At 39.4% G+C, this 24,429-nt stretch overlaps 1 protein-coding gene across 3 annotated transcripts in view; it reads right to left on the reverse strand.

The window, feature by feature from the left end:
* Nucleotides 1–7,197: 7,197 nt before the first annotated feature.
* The window catches only part of PIK3CG (phosphatidylinositol-4,5-bisphosphate 3-kinase catalytic subunit gamma), a 35,126-nt gene continuing 17,894 nt past the window's right edge, over nt 7,198–24,429 (reverse strand). For all 3 annotated transcript variants that reach the window (XM_063396878.1, XM_063396879.1, XM_063396880.1), the window contains 6 exons: nt 22,995–23,141; nt 21,673–21,763; nt 18,441–18,571; nt 17,357–17,468; nt 15,282–15,439; nt 7,198–9,352 (listed from right to left, as the gene is read on the reverse strand). In XM_063396878.1, coding sequence (XP_063252948.1) covers nt 9,071–9,352; nt 15,282–15,439; nt 17,357–17,468; nt 18,441–18,571; nt 21,673–21,763; nt 22,995–23,141 — 921 coding nt within the window. In that variant the 3' untranslated portion in view covers nt 7,198–9,070. The remainder of the gene's footprint in view (nt 9,353–15,281; nt 15,440–17,356; nt 17,469–18,440; nt 18,572–21,672; nt 21,764–22,994; nt 23,142–24,429) is intronic.

Here is a 24,429-nt window from a genome sequence, read left to right on the forward strand (position 1 = left end):
TAGATTTTAGGAAAAACTACATGGTAGATTTACAAGAAACATAACTCCTGGCAATTTGTAGAGTCGAAATGGCATACACAGATGTGAAAATGCTCTGAAGATTGATGTTTCTCACTGTACACCACTCCCCTCACAGCCTGCCAGCTTTGTGGGGCTCTGTCACAGCCTGATTTGCTGTACAGTTAGCTCCCAGGTTGTTTGATTGAGTTTGAAAAATTACCATGGTAATCAGCTGTCACAGGTGATGGTTTCCTCTGAGTTTAGAAAGAGCAGCCGCCAGCTCCTGCCGGGCTCTGCTGGATGTGCCGGGCATCGCTGCCAAGCTCCTTGGGTTCTGGTTCTGCAGTTTTGAACAAAGGAAGCAATCTCTAGCTATTTTTGGCCATTCTTGCTGGGGAAGTGCACAGCCCCCTCTCACTGCTTGTACCTTCTGAAAGGTCTCCTGAATATCTTTCTCCACATGACTGAGATGTGTTGGTTGTAATGACCAGATACTGTTTCTGCAGTCCATGCTCCAGAGCTAACTCTGCTTTCCACAGTTCTTTGGTAGCCAAGAATACTTTGTTGTTCCACAAATTAACCAGGATTACTAAATCCTCATCAAGGACTGATTGTTCTAAAAGATTCAATATCTCATTGATCTCATTTTTTAGTAGGCACTGAGCAGTTTGGAAGAATTAACAATTTCTCCAAATGTTGTGGGTTTTTTCAGCTCTTTTAATGATTTTTTTTCCTGTGGACTTCTGTGGTTTCATGCCATAGTTTTATGTGTTTTAAATAATTCCCTTTGTGGATTTGTGACATTTCTGACATCTACAAATATTTCTTTTCCCTTTTTGAATGGAAATGTTGCTACATGGGTGTTTGTTCCCTCATCTACACTCAAGGAGCTCCTCCCTGTAAGAGTGCCAGCAAGTTGACCACTTCTAATGGTGTTTAAATTGTGTTTCAAGGGTTGTGGTGTCCTTTTTTGGAGGTCTTGCTGTGAACTATGTGACATCTGCTGTACAACAAATCCTGACAAGTTGTTACAAGCTATACTGTGGTTTCTAAGCCTTTTTGACAAAATGATGCATTTAAACGTTTTTTTATTTTTCAGTTTCAGGTTATAATCTCTTGATCTTGTAAATAACACTAATAAATATTTCTGGTAGTTAATATTTGATGCTGTTTTAAATTAATATATTGCAATTATGATAAAGACTTTTGCATATATCTTTTTTTAATTGGCATATCCCTTGTAAAGATGGTTTTCCAAAGGGTGCTCTCTGAAGCACTGCTTTACAGGGAGTACTGAAAGCAAGTAACTTGCTTTTCAGAAAGTGCAGTTGCTGATGGCATTAGCTAAATTGATCACAGTACTGGACAGCACACATACATGATACAGGTGGGACAACTAGACTGTGGTGGCCCCCATTATTGCTTCTGTTTTAGTCTTGGACGTTCTGGAAAAGGGCTGTATTTCTCTTATTATTGCACTTAACTGCATTAAGTTTTATCCATTTTTCTAGTTAAACGTGCATTCACTATAAAGTTCCTTTTCTACCTTGAGTCCATTGATAATAGTGGTTAGGAGGGTGAATAAAGAGCATTAAACCTGGGAAAGCTTAGTCTTCCAGTGCTTTACACCTTGAAGCATATACAGACAGCTTTTCCTCCTTTCTTTTACTCTTTGTTTCCTTGTCAGAGTCAGGAGAATTTTTATCAAGTTTCTCCCAGTGCAGGTGTTGACAGCATCTCCAGCTACCAGTACTTTTGACGTGTGGTTCTTTTGCTGACATTCAGCTGTGCATTTCCTGGCTGTAAGATGCAGACAATTCATTCTGGTTTTAGCTTTTGAGGTCCAAGGAACAGCAACAAGAGAGGAGAAATGAGGAATTAGGGTGAAGAACCTGAGCAGCAGTAGAAGCAGCCGCAGCAGAAAACAGTCATTCCTATTATGGTTATACCTACCAATTAAAAAAAGAGTAAATGATGTTTTATAAACTATTTATTCTTACAGAATATTCCTGCTAACATCGCTACTTATGTGGCATGAATCCCATGAAAGGGACTTTCAATAACATACTCTGTCTGCTGAGGTCTAAACCCTGCACAGCACACAGTTCATCCTGGCATTAAACCCTGACTCTACACCCATTTTTGCCAGAGCTGCTGGCCCTGAGTCCCCGTTCCCCTGGGAGGGCTGCAGCTGCACCCACCAAGCTGGTATCAATCTCCACAGGACCTTCAAGTCTCTGGCCTTTAGACTCTTTACCCACACTTTGGTGTGTTGTTGCAATGACAGAATCCCAAAGGCTGTCTGTCCTTTAAGTATTAATGTGTAGGTAATTAGCATTTCCCTATAATTGCCTGCCTTTGCATGAACCATCACCTTGAATCGAAAGGTCCCTGCCTGGAGTGTTTTGGTTTCAGACTACTTTGAAGTTACTGAGATCTCTGGGTGTTTTTCTCTCCAGGTAGACAGAATTACTGTTTTACAAGATTTGGAAAATACATCATATTCTGTGGGAAGGAAACAGGTTTGTAAAACACAGATGCTGTCATGAATGTCATCAAAATGAAGAATAACTTTGGCTGAAGGGAAAGCATTTCCTGAGGAGACCTGTTTATTTCACCAAGATTTTTTTCATGCAGATATTTGACAGCTGAGCCGAGGATCTGCCATCCAGCATCAGAGACAGAGTCTGTCCAGGCCAGTATCCTGTCCCTGACAGGGACCAGCTCCAAATACTTCAGAGAAAAACGCATTTCCATCATGTTGGGAAATAACTTCCTCATGTGATGAGTTTACTGCCAGTCCCAGACACTTTTTGGCTATATCTTGAATTGCTATGTATTGGACTCTTTATCATGAACTGCACTGTGGCAGCATATTTCTTAGGTTACTAAACAGTCATAGCCCTCTTAGCCTTTTGCAGAATAATTAGTTTGAATAAAGAAAGATATATTCAAAGGCAAAGAAGCATCTGGTACAAACTCTGAGCTGTAGTCTTAAAACTGTTTTGTACTACGGGTCATGAACATTTCTATTTTCTTTCAATTTCTCCTTTCAGGGATCTTTTCTGGATATTCCTCATTACATTAGATTTGACTTTTCTTGTGTATGTACTCATTATTTATATTAAAAAAAAATACTGCTATCTACAGTGTCTCATTTTCCTTTTTTTTCTTCATGCACTTAATAAATGGCTCAGTGGTAAACTCTGACCATAGGCACTAGACCAAAGACAGCTTTGAGAGAGTGGCCAGCACTGGTACACGGTGACTCCTAATGCTGCACACATAGTGACTGCACCCAGGTGTGGGATGTGCTCGCACTGAGGAGATACAGCACTTCTGCCATGCACAGGAATCTTTTGTTAGCTAAAATTAACTGGCACGTGTTCCTGGCAGTGCTGCTGCTGTTTCCAAAGTGACAGCCTCCTCTTTTGCATTCCCAGGAGAATACCTGGGAAATGGCACACACTGCCTCCTGCCTTCCCCAGCCTGCAGAGCGCTCCTGCCGTGTCAAGGGCAGCCACGCACCCTCTGAAACAACAACCCCCACTGCAGGGGTGGGAAGGAATTTATCCTGTCCAGTGTCCACTTGTCCATTATTAACAGGCAGGTCATCAGCCTCTCTCTTGCTGGGTATGAGACCCAATGGTGCAGAAAAAGCCAGGAGAAGCCATGGCCTTCTGCCCGTCTCCTTATATCAGCAGACTGGAACAGGTCACCAGTGCCCTCTTCTCTAGAGACATAACGATGTGCACACCTCATGTGGGAATAATCATGAAATTTGTATCTTTGGTCAGTCCTTGCTATTAACTATGTAACTGCAGACAAACAGTTCATCCTCCTGTTTTCTCTTCTCTAGCATGAATCTTACTTTCTGTCAGTGTGTCACAAGATTTCAAATATATTAGTACTTCTCTGGGCCAGTTCCAGCTTGCAATGCCAAGTGGGGTGAGCACAGCAGGAATCTCTGCCTGTTGACCTCTCTCTAGGAGAATTCATTATTTCTGGAGTGTTGTTTTTAACATATATTATGTAAGTTACAATGGGAAGATTCATGAAGCACATGAGTGTTTTTCAGAAACTTCAGTGTTGCTGGGATGCTCAAAGAGCCCACCAGACCCTGCAGATGGTATCCCAGATTTTAATTATAATAACTTTTTAATTTCAAGACTACTTTACACAATTATATTGTGATTTTACATTATGAAGTCATTAGCACAGAGTTGGAAATCTATACAATCCTTGGGACTTATGTGGATTTGCAGAATGCTGACAGTAGTCAGGGGAAAGATTTATAACAAAAATACAAGAATCATAATTTCCATTGATATTTTTCTGAAGTAATCTGTTCATATCTGTATTTCTGTATCATTGATCACATTGAAAAAAAATCTGCTAAACATTTTATGTCTCAATACTCTGCTAATGATAGATTAAGCACTTCTAACAAGCGCAACTGGTGTATTCCATGAAGATCTAAATATAATCACATTGTACACCTGAGCTCCATTTCAGCTTCTCTTCCTGTCCTGGAATATAATTAGGATGGAGCCTTGGGGACACTCTCACTACTAACCAACATCTCAATGACCTTGCTGGGGTCACAGCAGATGTCAAGTCACAACTGAATCTGAGGCACTGACTCTAAGAATAGATTCAAGTTTCCACTGTTAGGTGCAGTCGTAATGTGAATGAAACTACCAAGAAAATACAACAGATATCAAAGTAGCCCTTAAAATAATTTTCAAAACATAATCTTAAGGCTAACAGGAGACAATGATGATAATTGGGATGTACACAGAAAATTAAGTAATTTTCTGCATGCTGTGTTAGAGCTTCTGAAAAAGGTTAGTGGTTAGTGACTAATTTACATTTCCTGGTTTATAACCTTTAAAAACCAGTAAGGGTCAGTGAGTTTATGCACTGGGAGACTCAGGAAATTGTGGTTCAGCCTCCTGCTCTGTTGCAGCCTTGAGGCCTGGTAGGCCTCTCTGGCAGGCAGTCGCCTAAGGGCAGAAATGCCTGGTCATGGTGACTAGGCCAAAATAACCCTTCTCCCGTGCTTGGACCCTCGCTTATCTCACTGTAAGACAATAGGTCACTTTCTACCCCAGCTAATACTATTGGACCCTTTTTCAAAACCTCGGTACCCTATAAAAACCCCACTTTTCCCCCAGCTCAGTAGAAGAGCTGTCCCTGGAACCCTTCATGGAAGAAGCTAATAAAGATTCATCTGTGGAACTCCATACGGCGCTTCTCCTCTCTCTCCCTTGTGTCTGCCAAGGCACCTTAGCAAGCTTATGAGCTGAGAATCATTGCAAAAGAGCTGATCACTGCTAAGAGCTGAATATCACTGTAACTAAGCTTGCTAAGTGTTGCCTGTGCCTGGGAGCTTTGCCGGAGTTGCTTGGGCAGGGGGGTACGTAGGTGCACCCCTAGCCAGGACCAACCAAGGCAGCTGAGACCGACCGAAGCTACCGGGAGGAAAACAAAACTGTTCCAGTAGTGGCCTCTGTGCTGAAGTTCCAGCTCTCCAGGCCTTGGGAATGCCACTGCAGAACAGGACAGCCGTGCTCTGTCTGGGACATGCAGATGTGTCCTTGTGTGCACCTCCTCAGCTGAAAAGCAGCTCCTCTCCCTGCTGAGGCTGCACACCTCAAACCACACCTCTACATTTTTCCTCCTTGTGTCAGGGCTTGCCATAAAACAAGGTCAGTGGTGGTTTCCCGGGTGGGGAGTGGAGGTTTCCAGAGGGGCACACAATCCAGTCAATAATCAGCAGCATGATCATGCAGCCATTTATAAGGAGATGCTGGTACCCACAGCTTGCTCCTTAGGTAAAGAGGAGATTTGGCAGCAACTTTTGATCTCCCAGGAGCCAGGCTGGCCCAGAAGACACAAGGCAGCCCAGCAGAAACCAGGCAGCCCAACCATAGGCTGCATGGGCAAGGAAAGTAATGAAAAGTCTGGGAATTTGCTCAGCACTGTGGTGCTTCAGTCTCAAGGTTATTGTTTCCCTGAGATTCTCCTTGGGGTTGCTGGCCCCAAGGTAATAAGGTTTTTCCCCAGGGTTGCTGTTCCCTGAGAGTTTCCCCTGGGTTGCTGTTCCCAGGGGTAATAAGGTTTTCAGTCTTCTCTTTGCCCTAAGTGTTACACACCAGAGGTAGAGACAAGTTGAGTCTGCCGGTGCACATTTCCAAGGTTGTTTATTCTTCATTATCTCAGTCCTTTTTCAACTCTGCCAGGCCTCCCTGGCAGGGTACCTTATCTTAGTTCTTTCTCAGCTCTGTGAGGCATCCCCAGCAGAGCAGGACACGCGGCAGACTGGGCGGATCAGAGAGCCCCGTACCTTATGTACAGTACCCCTGACCCAACCACTGTCCGAGACGTATTTTTTATTTACAAAATTGTACCAATACCTATTACCTATACTAACATGTCAGCTCTACTCTAAACCAATCTCTAAAACCCAACTCAGCACAAGATGGGGGATGAGAGCAAGAACAAGGAAGACAGGGGCCACTCCCCAATTCCTCCATCTTGTCTCTTCAGCCCCATATACTAAGAATCTTAATTTCTATATTTATATTCTATAATAAACCATCCACTACTTATTTCAAATTCTTAGGATTTGTGATTCTTCCTGCATGTGAGTGTTCACTCCCATGGACAGGGATCAGAGGCAGTGTCCTCCTGGGATCTGTGTGGGTCTAACTGACCCCCCTGTACAGATCCCAGACCCCCCTGTCCGGTCTCCAAACCCTCCAGGGTGGCCAGAGGGATGTTCTAGACTCCGACACTTCAGGTGTCTGCAACAAACACAGTTGAGTATATAACACTGTAAACTACTGATAAAAATCATCAGACTAAGTTTAGTGCAAGACTAAACTACTTTCCTCTGGTTTCAGATCTCATGTAGAACTGTTCCTGCAAATGGAGGCTGCCTCAAGAGTGCCATTTCCCTTGAAGTTGTGATTAGCATTTATTTCCCCATGCTAGAGTTAAATTTAACACTAGATCTACTTATTTTTTAAAACTAGAAACTTACTAAAATCTTCAGATTTTTCTTCATAGAACAAACCAGGAATGAATAAAGTGATCTTCGAAAGTGGCAATATTCTATTCACATTTTATAATTACAATAATTGCAATTCTAATACTATAGACTATTAAAATTTAAGATAGCTGACATCGTACAGAGTTATTAATATGGAACTAAAACAATTCCTCTGAGTGGGACTTTGAATATGATTTCTTACTGAGATTAGGTAGTCTTTAAGAAACTGGATAAAAATATTTACATGTATTTTGGGCTAAGTTGCTTATTCATGAATAATAATCAAATGAATAGAACATATCAATTTATTTCAGATCTATAAAATACAAATCTAAAAATATCATTTTACAGACAATATTCACCATTTGGGTTATATTTTAGTATGATCTAAAGTCTATCTTGCACAGAATAATAATGTAACAGAATAGCAAAATAGTCTACATTTTAACCATAGCGATTTCCTTAACTTGGGTCTACCATTTACACCAAAAATACTTGTGCACAGTAACCAACTAAACATCTACATTTCAAGAATAGATTGGCTACATCTCATAACTGAGACACCAGTTACAGTACATTTATTAAAAATCCTTCAAGAATGCACTCACTTGTAACAGTAGTTAGAATCGTAACAGTTCTGTGAAATGATCAAAGCAAATGTAACAGAATTTTAAAATTCAGTTCATCATTCATATGTAATGTAAAGCCCATGTAACACTACAATGAAGGAAGAAATTACATGGGCACAGTGCAAAAAAGCAATATTGTAAGCCATCTTCTCTCTTTGGTAAAAATCAATTAGCAAGAAGTATACCACAATAATTCAAGTCAAAGACTAATTCAGGGTGTATGTTTTTTTCCTTTCCTAACATAGGTAGACTTGATTTGCAGGCAATCTACAGTAGAGTGTTAAAATACTACTTAACACTGCCCATTTTTTCCTCTTGTAAGTTTAAATATTGAAACTAAAGATAAGTTTTTTGTTTCTTTCATAAATAGCTTTTCAGTAGTATTGTTTCTTCAGGAATTTAAAAATAAATAGCAAAATATACACAACTTCAAAGATTGCATTTAATTCCTTCTAGGTATATCCTGAAAATATTTCCCCACGGAATAAATAACTTTGGGTTTCTCAGATATTTGGTAAAATGTCAATTACTCTTACTTAAGGAGTTTTCTCTGAGGAATAAAGAAGTACCATTGCTTTTTAAACAAAGCTTTTCCTAAATAGGTGGAATTTCAATAACTTTACACTAAGAATATAATCTGTAATATAATACGGATATTCTCCACTAAAAAGTACAATTAAAAAATCTTTCATTAAACCTTCAGAACTTCCTTTTCCAATCTGAGGAACTTCCAGGTCACTATGAAGTTCTCCTGGCAGTCACAATTGGTTATCTGCATCAGGAGGTTACAGTAACAGTAAGGCAATTTCCTCCAATGGCAGAACCAAAGCTCTTTTCTACTGACAACATATTAAAAATCCAGAAAGGACAAAATGTTGAGGAAAAGACACAAGACAAGGATGTGGATGAAGAACATTTGTGTATAAACCATCCTGAGACAGATATGGATTGTCCACAGAGATTTCACTGTAACCATAGATTTTATATAAATTCTTCTGGTTTTGAAGGACTTGATCCTCATGAACAATTAAGGTAAGGTTATAGGGGGTTTGTAGGTTATCTTCTTACTCAACCTCCTCCTTATATTCATTTCAAATTATTGCTAAAAAAAGAAAAAAAAAATCCAAGCCACATCAGCAAAGCAAATAGTTAAAAGAATCCAGAAACTTGAAGTGTCATTAGAAATTAAAAAAAGAAAAAAAAAAATCTTATCTGCAGAAAGATATCCTGGAGGGACAGAGTAAAGTCCTTGCCTTTTTACAAGATCCATTTAAGCTGCCAGAAGAGTAAAGGCAATTTTGACTGCTCATTTATTCAGAATTCATAAATAACATGTAGGTTCACTAACCTCCTATTCACACCCACAGTGAATTTACATAAAATATTAAGCAGAATGCTTTTCTACTCCTTGTTTGATTCCAAGCACAAGATGCAAAAACCAGTTAAACTGCACTGTCCAGCCCTTATCTCTGCAAACCTCTATCTGATCAAGAAAATGCTTTTTGGCATCTTCTTCGCTTTTCCCTACTGTCAGTGCATCCCTGATGTACTCAATGTCTTCTTTGCTGGTTAATTGGGGCATTCCAGTCATCAGCATCATGGAGAACAGGATGATCAGCAGGTTCGTGTGGTGCCGGAGAGCTAAATAAGCCTTCACACATACGTCCTGTGAGAGAGAAGAGTTTTTTGTTAATTGAGGAGATGAATTTAGAGGGCTGGTGTAGGAATTTCACAGGACTCTCATTAACCAGTGCCATTCAGTCACTGCAGTATGTCAGGGACAGGAGACCCAACAGAGCCGTTCAGCTGAGCCGAAACAGGACACAGATCTCTGCACCTGCTGCTCAGTGTAACTTCACTCACCACAGCTTGGGGCAACAGAACTGTTTGGGTGTACAACTAACAGCTCTGACACTACATTAATTACTAAAGCATAAAACCCCAGCCTCACCAGAATTTCAAAAGAATTTCGCTACCATATAACCTCTTTCTGTGGCTGTTAAAAGAGACAGCAATAATTCACTGTCTTCCTTTCTTGTTGGGATGTTCCCGTTTAGAGACTGTGGCTGGCAATTGATACTGAACAAAGCAGCACCTCCAGGGGATTGCTCTTCATTTTCTATAGATGTCTATTCACTTCGCAGTGGTGACGGATTATTTAAGAGGGAAGATTTTCAGGCTGGGTGCTCTAAGGAATTTTGCTAGCTGACAGCTCCAGTCTGCCTTGCTGGAGGATTTCTATCACTGTGTACTGTCATTCTGGATTCCATATGCATTTTTTTATAGCCTTTTCATTTCCATGTATAAATAATCTGTGCTTAACAACAGAACTTTCAGAAGAATGACATTTCTGCAGCTTGGAAAAACACTCAATGCTTTAAAAATAGTATTTCCTGCTAAGCGACTAATATATAAAATGAAATTATTCTTATATTAAATTTTTAACTCATTTACTAGCAGAAACAAGAACAATGAAACAAAGACATCAATCATCAATCAACTAGAAATTAGGTCTGCAATGCAGTAATGTAAAAATATGAAAAATATTTCCAAGAAGGTTTTTATTATTCCAACCACAGCTGAAGCAATGCTAATTTTTACCCAATTAAACATTCAATTTAACCTTTCAACAACTGTATATTAAATTTTTGAATAATACTTGGGAAATAGGAATATTTTTATGTAAACTTCCAACAAATCCCATCAGTCCTCTAGAGCACAGGGCATTTTTTACAAGATCCATGGGGTTTTTCTTCCTCTGAAACAAGAAGTGTTGCACAAATAATCTTACCATCTATCACTGTTTACATCAGCAACACCAGGACACCCAACTAGACAGGTTAGGAAAATACAAAGGAAGGAAGATGATATATTGAAGATGTGTCTGTACAATTTATTTTCTTAGTACTGCCTGGGAACTCAAATCTTTTACTCTTTGTTTTGAAATAAGACCATACTTATGAACTCCAATGTTAGTTTAGTTCTAGCACAGCAGAAGATTAAATGCAATGGTCAAAGCACAACTTACAATAGAAAACACCATCACCTTATCACAGGGAATAGTTTCTCTCCATTATAACAGGAGAAAAAAATATAAAAAAAGAAATTTTACTTATGCATTATCAACTTCAAACAGAGAAATCTTGTCACAGGAGTTAATCTGTGTTTTGTTACCCTTGAAAGAGATGAAAGGTCTTTATAGTTATATCAAAGAAGGTTTTACATTTCTGTATGGATGATGTATCTCACTGCTTTGGGTGTCTGAGACAGAAAAACAATTATGCAGTCAAGAAAAAACCTGGTATCACTGCATCTCAAAGGCAGTCCTTCCAGGAATTCAAAAGATTTTAAAAAATCTGCATCTGCCTGTTACAGTTATTTATTCAGACATGAACTGAATGTGGTTTTGCATTAGTATCTTCCAAGAAAAGGAATTTTTACACTTTTGAGGGAGGCAGCAAGAACCAAAAATAACCCAGACGACAGGTATGTGTCAAGGATATGTACATGTTTACTGTGGGGTTAAGAAGAAAGCTGCTAGAAGCCATAGGCAAAATGAGAGGAGCTGAGGAGAAACCAAAATCCCTTTGCCCAAAAGAAAAAAAAGAATAATCATTTCGAAAGCCTGAAACTGCCCTAATTATTATTATCCTAAAACCCAGGCATTTTTATAATATGAAGTGTGCAAGTTCTGTTACATAGGCCATCCCTTCCCTGCACAGTGTACTGCAAATAAGTTTTTCTCAGTGATGAATTGTGTACCCTTCTACTATCTGTCACCTTTGTTTGATAACCAAATACATGAGATTTTGTAAAGAAATGGTATAGAAGAATTCGATTAGAACTGAAAATACAGATGTCTTTATTATCAAGTCAGCAGAGCAATGAAAAAATAATGAATTAAGTAAATTAAATCTAAGGAATAAAAATGAGTTCATAATTTAATGCACAAACTATCAAAGACAAACTGACAGTTTTAGGCAAATTAATAGTAAGTAGGTGGACAAAGCTCAAAAAGGACCATGAAGGTCTTAGATGAGGCTTACTCAAAGGTTTCTACAAGTAAGAAGTGAGAGAATTGTGTGTGCACAGAAGAAAATTGATGGGTTTCAGCCAAAGGCTGGAAAGAAAATGCCACCACATATGACAATTACAGCAAGAGAAATCTGGGCAGTACTAGGGCAGCTGAAAAATTCATAGATGAAACAGAAAAATACTTCTCAGGTTAAGTTATGCTTAAATACATGTTTGTGATGAGGAAAAAGCCCACCAAGTATTGCTTCCTTCTAAGCATTTCTGTGATGTTATTAATAACTTCTGGCCTCTAATTTTCATTAAACCATCATAACAAATGCAAACAAAAAGGGAAACAAAATTAGATTAAGAACTAATAGAAAGGAAGCTCACTGCTAGTTCAGAAAAGTTGCCAGGCCACGGACAGCCTCAGAAGTGCACTAATAATGAACTATACTCTTCTGCAGTGAACTTTGGTCAAAGTTATTTGTCATTTTAACCTTCTCCAGCATCTGCAGTATAAGCTCTGGCTAACACATCTGTATGAACTATGTCCAGTGGCTAACAAAGAAATAAAATCTTACAGAAGTAGGTTATTAAGTTATTAAAAACACCAAAGACTAAAAAACAGAAGAGTCTTCTGAAGTACAAACTGTTTTAATGTAGTCAAGTACAAAATAATGAGAGAGGCTCTTAAAAATTAATGAAGGATAAATGCTGAGACTTTTCCACTAATACATGAATGAGTCAGCAGGCAGACTGAATGAATCCCTCAGTATTAGGAAATATGATGAAACAAGTCAACTGAAAAGTAAGACTACAATTTTGGGGTTTTTTAAACTCTGGCCATGTAACTAAAACATACATTTTTCACAGCAAAGTACACGATGCAAATCTTGCTCTGTGTTACTCTTTTACTTGTATAGAAGTATTTTAACTTTCTTTTTATGGTCTTTGAGACAGAAAAGACTTTTAATGTACTACTGCAATAGGGATATATAAACAGTAGCTATTGCAGCAGAACTATACATGAACTTATATTTTTTTGTCAGTTTGTTGTTGTGTGCGCCCAAATCATATCACTTAAAATGCCCAGGTCTCATATCACAGTTCACAACAGTAAAAGCACATTAATCACCTTTTATCTGGCTAAGGACACTAGTGGAAATGGCATTGGTGCTATCACAGCATTCCTAAACCGTCTGCATTAGTGGGATGGTAGCAGTACATAGAAATTAGTACCAGAGTAACAAAAAGGTTCTTTAGTGCCAGTACTCCATGATGGAGGCATTACACACTGAAGAGATGCTATGACCAAACTTACTTCCAACTGATTTTGGTATTTGGGCTGCTGAACTAAAGGTCAGATACTCTTTAAAGAGCTGCATGATCCATATATACAAAACCAACTTTATCTCATTGCAGACACCTTTCAATTCTCCATTAGCACACTTTCAAACTTTTAACTATTTTCTGCTCCCAGAACAGAGGTCTTTTTTGAAATGCCATACCTCAAACTGGTGTTTCAGTCCCACACCTGCACAGCTACAGCTGTACACAGCACAGCTCACAGGCTTGTCTGAATGCACGGGCTCAGCATTCCCTTCCCATGGCAAACCCCATCCTAGCATGTTTTGATCTACAAGTCCCCTTCAACTTAATGAAGTGATTAATGCAGTCCTGCCAAAAATGAAGATTCAAAGATTGCCCAGGATTTTTTAATTATTTTCAGAAGTTTGGGCAGTGACTTCAGTCAAAGATCATTGGTTCTTCTTTGTGTGGCTCCTCTCCACATGATTGCCTCTGGTGGACAATGTGATTTGTCTTAACGTAAGAATACCAGAAGGAGGGAATTGGAAGAAGATCCAAGTGGATCCCACCTCTGGCAAGGAGGCCTGCAGGATGTGTCCAGCCCAAAGATGGGGAACACTAATTTTTGGACGAGTGAGTAAAAGCACTGAGATGCAGCCACAAATAGAGACAAAATGCTGAACTGCATTGAGGACCCACCTGGTGTTATCATCTTAGGATAATTCCCATTGCCCATCACAGACAATCACAAGGGAGATGGGTGTGTGTGTGTGTGTTGGACACAGACTTGCTGTACAACCGTGTGTATGTTCAAAGGGACATAGTCACTGTCCACTAGGAAGAACCTTAATTAGGTACTCGGTTAGAAAACCAGACTCCACTGGGACTGGTTCACCCACAAGAACATGAAAGTTGGGCTTTGGCTTTGACTCACTCTACAGAAGAATTTTTCTTTTGATACTGTAGGCTTTCTAAATCAGGCACTTTACTCAAAGTCTCTAAAGATGACCATAGGAATAATAACATCTCAGACATATATGTACTTCTGACCAACCACACTCTCAATCATTTCATTAAACATGGGAACTGCATACTGAACTGCTTCTTTGACCAAGTCCTACACTAGCTCAAACAATCACAACTGATTTGAAAGTGCTCAATTTCAAATAGAAGCAATAGAACAGATTTTTAACACCATTCATTTCTTTCAGAGTTAAATCTATCCATCCACTGCAGCAGTGTGCTTTTCAGGAGTGGAGCTGAGGCTTTAACCCCAATAAACATCTCCTGTGGAAAAGTCACTTGGGGAAACTCAGGCAAAGCAGCCACGCTCACACATCCACACACGCCACGTGGCAGCTCAGCAGGGAGAGGCAAGAAGGCTCTTGCACCAGATCAGTTCCAGCCAAGTTTATTTCCAGGAGCCAAAGGATTGTCCAGAGTCAAAAAGGGACTGAACTGTCCCAGCTGGGGCTTAAGTGTGAGCTTCAGCAGCCAATGACCTTGAGACAGGGTGGTACAAAGGGCAGGTAAGGTCAGGGACCTACAGGGAAAACAGGGCCAGTCACTGGGATCCCACCACCAATGGAGACACAGGGGAAAGGAGAAACCAAGGGACAAGGGCATTAGGAAGGGAGGGGACAGGGGCAAACCATCAGAGCACCATTGGGAGTTCTTTCTTTCAGGCTGGGTGGAGATTTAAAGTCTGTCCTGCCAAGGCCAGACCCTGGGTATTGAGTGAAGGGGTTGCAGGGACTCCACAATCCACTTCACAAACCAGCATCTGAGATAGCTTTGGGTCACTACAGATTTTTTCTCAGATGCAGCATTCCAAGCCCCAGAACTCGAGGGCAGAATCAGGAGGGAATAACACTGGCAAAGCCAGTGGACAAATGCCTCACACCTGCTCATTCTCCACAGAGGCTCTGCTTAGAGCCATGAGTTTCTTCTAATTGCACAAACACTGAAGCCCTCTGCAAAGTATTTTCAAATCAAGACAAGAAACAAAGAAAGAATTGCTTATCTGGCCTGCTGCTAATGAGCTTTTCAATGTGCCTTTGTGAATGTTTGAATTCTAGTTCCCATAATTGTACAGATAATTTTTTCTCTTAGTTGGGCCTAAAATATCCCGGAATTCTATTATGATTCAGTACATTTTATTAAGATAATACCCAGGAGCCCAGATCTTTGAAAACCAAGGCACTAATGTTCATTTCAGAGGGTAAAAAACATTGGTTAATTGATTTGCAGCTAGATACCCATCCTTTTACCTGAAATTTATGGAAATGGAGACTTGTCTTCTTTCCGGAAGTTCCCATGACATACAGAAAATCTGGAGTCAGCACAAAAGGAACTCTCTCCTTATTAATCCCAAGGAAGCTTTTATAATTCCCAAGAATGTGGCCAAAATCAATATGGAAAAGGTTACCTTCATAAAGAGAAGTCACATTTAGACAAATACAATAAACTGCTAAGAACATTTACATGTATTCACAGTATTTCCAGCCCCTTTTTTTTTTTTTTGGTATGTATGATCACCCTTAAGTTCAGCAAAAAAGACTATTTTCTTTCTTTTTTTTGGGAAATACATAATTCTGTCTTCTTAGCAAAATTACTTCTTATTTATCTTTGGCAGTTGTTAAAAGTCTGGCAGAACTGCTGTATTATCTCAACATACACTCACAGCTTTTCAAAAATCAACCAAGGAAAGCTTGTGCCTCCTACCCGTAACAATCAGAGCATCACTACACAGAAAAGGCTTGAGGATTACGTTTCAAACACCCATGGGATTCTGGCACTACCCATCTCCTTGGCAAGTGTCATTGACTGGAAGATGCATTCTCCTCACCGACCCTCATTAGCAATTTCTAAACCACTCTGTGTGTTCTAAATCTGCATTGTCACCCTTTGGATAGCTTTGAGAGAGTATCAGGGCATCAGTTCCCACAAAAGCAATGAAAACCTCTCCTTTTAAGGGTCACTACACCTACAGGACTGGAGTTTGCTGCTACTCTCCATATTACTTTATTACTTTCACTGGCAGCCAAGATATGGATTCAGATATAAGAGTATGGTTACTAAAAACCACAGATTTGTAGTAGTGGCATATTTATTAAAAAAAGATAAAACATTGAATTGCATAAGATGATAGTTAACAGTGATCTGTAGGTGGAACAGCCTTTGATGTTCCAGATTTTAAGCCATCTTTCAAGTTCCCCCAGCCTACCAAATCTGACTCTCTGCAGACCTCTCAGACTGAGATCCTTCTGGCTCCTGAGGCTCAAGATAGATCCTGTTAAACACTCTGAGGCAAACCTGCTCATGACAACAACAGAACAACAGCTCTTCCTCTCTTTCCCTGACAACTGACCTGTGTCTCACGTTCTGCCAGTGGGAACTAACACCACATTATATTATATATAATGTTGAAATTAAAGCATTTCTTTGCCACTTTTTCCTCTAGGCCTTCTGCTGAACTTTTTTACCGTAGTCTTCAATTAGTTAATTTCTGCCTTCAGGGTACTTCTTCTCTCTAGCCTTCAACTGATAAAACTTTAATATAATCAATATTAAATATCCAGCCTTCTAACTATTTTCCATCTCTTATCAGAGACTAATTATGAAGTGACAGGATCATGAAACTAAAAGTGAATTCCTCAGACTAAATATAACTCCTCCATATGCACTGATTGTTCCTGGGTTCTTTCAATAGGTAAGTAAAATTAAGGATGAAACAATGTGCAGCTACGGAAGTAACTCCAAAACTTCATAGTACAAAAAAACCAGTGAGTTTCTTCAGTTTCTTCAGGTTAGAGTTTCTAACCATCCCACAGATTTTAGGAGAAGAACAAATATACTCCATGTATACTTATTTCCTAATTTTTTTTACAACAGTGCACAAAGCAATTACATTCCTCAGAAGCAAAAACAGTCCAGCAACATCTGAATTCTGATGGAATTCAGTTCCACTGAACACTGCCAGAACCACATCCACACACCAGACAGAAGAACAGCTGCTTTATAAAGTTTTTTTGGTGTTCAGACCTTAGATGTAGATAGTAAAAAAAAAAAAATTAGTTTACATTTTTAATGACTTAGTTTGTATCAAACTGCTCCTTGGAAAATAATGGCATTATTAATGATACATATCCCCACTCTGTATGGAGGCCAATAGGGGTGAAAATACATTTCAGTGTTACAGAACTTGACCTTGTAAGCACCACTGTCAGAATTCATTTGTGTCTCTTCATTCATTGTTAAATGCATTATTTATTAAAATGAAACATAAATCTAGTGAGGTATAGACAGTCCCCACATCTATGAAATTCTCAGAAAAATGACCCACCTGTTTCTGTAATCATGATGTTGTCATTGTGCCTGTCTCCTATTCCAAGTACAAAGGTTGCCACACAGTATCCAGCACAAGAATAAACAAATCTTTCCACAGCTGCCTGAAACTAAAAAGAAATCTTAGAGATGTTAAATGCTTCAGTGCTAGGCACTAAATGCAATCATTCTCAAAGTTATGTACCTTTCTGTTGAAATGTGTCCATCAAGAATTAGGCAAACCGTCTTATAAAATACACCACTGCACAGCAGGGATCAAGATCACAGCCCTGCACTCCCTGTGCTGGCTCTGTCCCTCAGCACAGAAAAACAGCACAGAGCAGCTCACACATCCTGAGGAAAAAAATGTGGCTGTAGTAGATGGGTGGATGTACACAAGAAAAGGAGTTGTGAGCACCCAAACCTGCACTTAAATCCCAAAAAAACCCCACTGTCCTTCAGTGTTCTTAGATGTCCTCTCAACCTGCTCCTCATATATCACTGTTGCTATTGTATTAGGGGCAGTATGGGAGTAACAACATGGACTCTCATCTTATAGCAAAGAGAGTGAGCTTCATTCTTCCAAATCCTCTTTTGTAGTAGTTCAGAAAGAACAAAGTTTCATTGGTTAGCAAACCAACACAAGAGCATCATTGGACAGTTAGGAACAACAGCCCTCAACCGTCTCTTGCAAGTAAACAACAAGTCAGACAAACACCACCTGCAAAGGTTGTTTGCTTTCTCCAAAGACTGTTTGAATTCCTCCTTGTAGTTTCTCAGGCCACTTTCTTAGGCCTGTGTGAGAATGTTATGTGACTTGGTTTCACACAGACACTGTGCTGCTGCCTGATCTCTCACATTCACATCCACATATCACTTCTAACTTCCACTGATAAAGAGTGATTTCAGAAGCATCTTGTCTCTCAGGAGTTTGGCTGCCTGCTGGATGCTAAAGGCTCGTTCACAGACACCCACAACTGAGTGCAGGGAAAATGAATGGATTTTTCAAATTCCCGTGAGTTACAAACACAAACATATGGGCTCTATGCTCCAAGTTAGCAGGGTGCAATTAAAAACCCTACCTAAAAATTCAAAGAACTCACCTTCTCTTCAATCATGCATCTTTCCTTGAGCCACTGGTTTAGTATTTCATCCTTAAATGCACCAGTGTTCCCAACTGTGCTCTGTTGAATTTTGGCAATTGTTGTGGCATCTTTCACAATTTCTATCATTCCTAAAGGAAATAAGGAAAAGGTTAGAAGAAGTTATTAAATTTTTATCAAAGCCTATTAAAAATATTCAAAATTAATTTTTAAGCTATGTTTAAAAATCGACGGCAGATCTTCATATTTCTGTGAGCAGAAATTTATTTGACAAGGAGCAATGGTTCCTGTTCATTCCCAGCTGAAATCAGCCAGAGTTCATAAAGACCCTGGCATCAAAATTCCTCTTTTAAAATGGATGTATTACATGATGAGTGGGGACCTGCTGCATAAGGCTTTTCACAAGGAAAGAAAATATTCCTGTCCTGATCCCAATTCACATTTTCCCCAGGTTCTCTCCAACTTCACAACTACAAGGAGCTGAGGAAAGGCTTTCATTTTGCTGCATTCTAGGGATGCAAGTGTTGCCAGGGCTGTGGCAAAGGAACAGAGCCGGCCCTCCTGCAGAAAATCCAATTTAAGCTTAAGTGTGCATGTACACAGCTCAGAAATACCAGTGCACAGGGAAGTACAGCAGTGGGATTGCTGGTAGAGAGCTCTGGTTGTAGGGCCATGGGGCCTGTCCCTAAACTGAACAGACCCTTGCCAAGGCAAACTGGCACATCACAGCAAAATGGTGCAGAAACAGGGCCTTGTCCTGTTTGTGCCAGCATGGCATGTGACAGAGGGAAAGCTAGAGGGAAATGCAGAAACAGAGGCTGCAACACAACACTGCCCTGTAACCAAGATTAGCAAATGCAGTCCAGATTGGGCATGCCTGTATGGGAGAAAGTCAGATTTTAATTGAATTTATTTGGTAATCAGAAATATTTTATTTTCTTTCTTTGGCTCAAGTTCAACAGTGTCTTCTAGCTTCAGCTCCAGTTCAGAGATAAGCAAACAAGCAAAAATACCCCTTTCTCTCCAAAGCAATTCAAAGCAGTTTCTGATTTGGTTTCAATTTGACTCTGTCTGAAACAGATAAATTTCTTTCTATTCACAATCCAACCCTTTTGCAATTACTGAATTATGTACAAATTTTTATGTAATAGAGTAACAACACAGCAATCTCTTTCTGCCCTCTCTGTGTGGCTGAATTCATGGCTGAATACCCCCTGAAGGTATTTTCTTCTGTCTTTAGAGTGACCTGGACATGTTTGCCATAAAACTGTTGTGGAAATATGACCTCCAAAGCCCATCACCAAGACCACCAAATGCAAAAGCTTTGCATTTTGGTCTGTGCTTGTCAAGCTGCTGCTTTTCTCCCGGGTGTGAGCTCCAGCTCCCATTCCAGCTGTTGAAAAGCCTTTCCCTGCCTGTGCTCACCAATCTCCCTCTACCGGCCAACAGCTCCTCGATGGCGGGGGAGCAGAGCGGGCTCGGGGGCACGCCCAGGACAGCAGCGCTCCCCGGGCTGCACTCAGCTGCAGGGAGTGCAGCAGGAAATGCAGCATGCAGGGTGCTTCTGGGGCTCTGTGGTACCACGGCAGGCGACTCTCCTAAGAGCCAGCTTGAACGTCCTGATTTCACTGTAAGTAGTGGTAATGGCTTCACAGGGCCAGGAACAGAGGGAAGTGTTAAAGAGAGAGAGTGCAGGGTATGACCTTTTAGCAGTGATACAGAGAAGAGGAAGTTCATCCTACAGAGGTCTGCTTGGCAGCAGCAGTGGAGAGGACAGACGCTTCCAAAATGACTGATGCAACTTCCAAACTGCACTGGATGCAACAACTTTAACAGAACGAGAATGCCCCATGCAGGAGGAGAGGCCAGCCCCAGGTGTGAGACACCTGTTTGCCTGTGCTCAGTGTAGAGTGGGCTACTGTCCTTGTGTCAGTACACAGAAACTGCCCAAGTCCCATGGAAGCATTAAGAGGGAGGAAAGAAGCAGCGTGGAAGAAGACCACATGTGAATATTGTGAAAGAACATTTGTGTGCCACTACTCTTTGGTTCTGTTCCAAACAAGCATAAGCTCTACATCAAAGCATGCCACATTGGGTATTACTAATTTAGGCTGCAGGTATTCTCAGCAAACCAAGCAGGAGTGTTAAGATGATTAACCATGCCCCTACTGTGGTGCTAAAAGGATGTTAAATTCTTACATCTCTCCCATGCCTATAGAAAAATCAACTATTATTTCCTTGAGATAGAAGAATAGGGAATCAATTGAGAATTCATGAAAGAATAACAGAAATCTGTAACTCAAGTATGAAAATGCTAGAATTGCTGGCAGAATTCCTCCTTCATTTTTTCAATACATTACATTGTCTTGATACAATTTTAAACAAAATTAAACCAGATCCTAAAAAGCTCTCTAAAAATTAGGCTTAGCACCTCTAAAGGAGAGAAAAATCCCCAACTTTCCTTATATTTATAGTTAGTTAGCATTTTGATGTACAATTTTTCATTTCCTTTATTCTTAAAATTATATCAATAAACATAATTCAATTTTAAAACATTTATATTAGGAGAAAAAACACTCTCTTATGTCATGCTACCAGGTATTTTATCAATGAGTTTGGGATCCTGCATTGTTGAGATATCCTGAAATCAAAAGGATGTTAAAAAATTTTATGTGGCAATGGATTTTAGAGAGGAAGTACATTACCAAAGTATATTAAAGAGTTATAAAGAATCTTCATTTTATTGAGATTTCTTATTTGATTTCTTTCAGCACAAGTTCTGAAAATTGATCATCTCTGCTGCAGGAATCAATGCCCTGTGAGAAATACTGCCTGCGTAGCCTGTAAAGTAATGTTGCTTCTATGTGGTATGTGGTATGAATTTTAGGTCAGGAAAAAATATAAATTTTTTTCCCTTTCTTTTATTCCTATCACCACATTAAAATAGATCTTGAATAAATCACTCACTTTCACTGCTGCTTTGTACTAAAGATTGTTATTAAAGAGAGACCTGCATGACAAGCCAAGCCATTGCACAGGAATCACAGCCAGTAAAGCTGGAGCTGCAGCTGAGGGAAGGGCAGAAACCACTGCCAAGAAGGCTGCTCACAGAAAGTGTAATAAAGTGTTATGTACCTCAGGACTACAGCACATATCAGAACAGTTCTCCCATACACATCTTCTGTAAATATGGTATTTTGAATTTCTAATCACAGTAAGTGTGATTACATACCTATTTTGTTCCCTGTAGAAATGCAACCATATGGCAACAAACAGAGGTCCAAGGATTCTGCTTCCCAAATGGATTCCATAATTCGAAGAATCTAGCAAAAACAAATGTATATGTTATTTCAAATAATTTGAACATTATTGATTTCTCGTACAAATAACACTACCCAGACTTCTAAGATGGGGCTAAAGTTACTTTGCTATTTGATTAAGAGATAAATACAGAAAGTGTGCAGCCATTCAGGATAATCAGTTATAGAACCAGGGTTTATATTTCTTCATCTGTTCTGTGACCAGGAAATCTCTACTCTTCCTTAAAGTATTAATCAATATAATGTATGATTTCTACATAAGGTGAGATTAACATTAACATTAAATGCATTAGCAAGCATGCCCACTTTTCCCCATTAATACCTCCAAAAACCCTAACAAACCAGTTGTCTGAAACTAGAGTAATGCTAGCTCCTGATTTTTCATTTGTTAGCTTCATCCATTGCATAAATAAATGATAAAAACACTTCATTAGAGAAACAGGCCATCTTGCACTAAGCAATATTCTGTCTGTAGAACACCAAAATGTGAAATATCTTTGGCATACGGCAGGAAAAGCCGGGGTAACAGTATGCACCATGTCTGGTTGGGATGAAGCTCCTTTTCTTCAGAGCAGCTTGTCTGTGCTGTGGTTTAGGGGGTGACCAAAGCAGTGCTGGAACACACTGATGTCCCAGTGTCCCAGCTGAACAGTGTCTGCTGAGTGCCAAGGCTGCCTGTTTGTCACCCTGCCTCACTGCCACTAGATCGGGGTGCACAGAGATGGGGAGGGGACACAACCAGACACAGGACCTGAACCAACCAAAGCAATGCTCCATGCTGAACAATGCCATGCTCAGCAATAAAACAAGGAGGAAGGGGTTATGTAGGTTAACCATCTTCTGTGCAGGGACTGGCTGGGAACTGGTCCACTCATGGGATGTGGTGAGTGACTGCCTTAGCACCACTTGTTTTGTTTTCTTCCTTTGTTGTTCCACTTCTCCTTTGCCCTTTAAACCACCTTTAGCTCAACTCACAAGTTTATTTGCTCTTACTCTTCCTTTCCTGTTTTCTTATCCCACCAGGGTTAATTCATAACACAGTAACATAAAAACTGTAGGACAAAAATGATCCAGTGTTGATGTCAGCCTTGCCATACAGAGTTTTAAATAAAAAAGACTGCCTTTCATCTCATATGAACAGTGAAGACAAGGTATACACACTTAGGAAAAGCAAAATGATTTAAAAATATTTTTAAATATTCATGTTATTCTTTATAAGCTTTAGCTACCATACCTGTAAAATTAGCATGTCCTGACGGAGGTCATCACCGTGTTTGAAGATGATGCCTATGGTTTCATTTGACAGAGCTGTTGGATCTGCACATTTAAATTCAAGCCAGAGGGGCTTCTTCTTAGAGGCCATTACTTTACATTTTTCTATCTGTGAAAGACAGGTTTATTGCTTGCTAGCCATTCTATGCCAACATCAACCCAAAAAACCTTTCTAACAGCAGCTACAGAATAGTTCACCAACTTCCACTCAGCTATACCACAAGCAACATACTGAAAGCACACATAAAGGACAGAGTTCAGCTGCCACACAAAGCCTCCCTGAACCTGCACAACTTTTAACCACTGTTTATGATAAAGGCAGAGGTGTATCTTGACTCTCCAAAACTGGATTTACCTTGTAAATCTGCTTCAGACAGATTTAAAACAGGAACAGCGATTCTGACAAAACTGGAAAATACAGATCTTCACAACAGCATTTTGACAGGTGCTTTGCAAAACCAGAACCTAATCATGGTCCAATGCAATTTACTACATCATCCACCCTTCTGACTTCTAGCAACTACATTCCAGATTGCTTGATTCAATTCCCTTAGTAAATTGTTCAAATTCAGGGGGGAAATGACATTTTTGAAACTAATTTAACATAATCATTCATAAGATAAGAAAATAGATTCCCTATTTAGGTTTATTACATTTTCAATACTGATAAATTCAGTAATGAAACATCTGTATTTCAAATGTTTTCTCCCGTTATTATGGCTAATACAACTGTAGTATGTCTTACTTTCTATTCTTGAATTCCTGATTCATTGTTGAACATTACTATGTACAATGAAGCCATCTAAAACTAAAAAAAAAATCAAGTGCACATCAGTGTTTGAGAGCAGATAGGATTCATGATATAGGAGTATTTTAGTATATTCGTGTTTCATCTACTGAAATTCTGAGCCTGTAGTTCAAAACAAAATTGTTTTTTAGCATCCTTATTTTCAAAAAGGAAAGAAGTTTTTAAATCTTTGAACTTACTAGAAACTCTGACTTTGCTTCTAATATTTTGTTTAAACTTGTAAAATTTTAGATTTTGAAGATTATGGATAAATAGTACTGGTTAAAATGAACATGGAATGAAAGCTTAGTTTGTTTTACCAAACGTTTTTATTCATATGGTTTGGAGAAAGAAAAGCTAATTTTTGGACACAGCTACCTTCCTTTGTAAATCTATTGTTTCATTCATCTAGGAAGGTCCTGGTAGGACTGAATACTTCCTAAGTGAAGAAAAATTATAAAATCTAGAGAGATCTTTTCTTTTAAAACCTGCTTTCTGTCAATATGTTGATGACTTCTGTACAAAAAAAACCAAAAACAAAAACAAAAAACTGAAGAGAATATACAAAATACAAACAAGAAAATAGTATTTAAGAAGTCACAAATTATTT

This window comes from Prinia subflava, chromosome 4 (assembly GCF_021018805.1).
Source record: "Prinia subflava isolate CZ2003 ecotype Zambia chromosome 4, Cam_Psub_1.2, whole genome shotgun sequence".
In the NCBI taxonomy this organism is placed as follows: domain Eukaryota; kingdom Metazoa; phylum Chordata; class Aves; order Passeriformes; family Cisticolidae; genus Prinia; species Prinia subflava.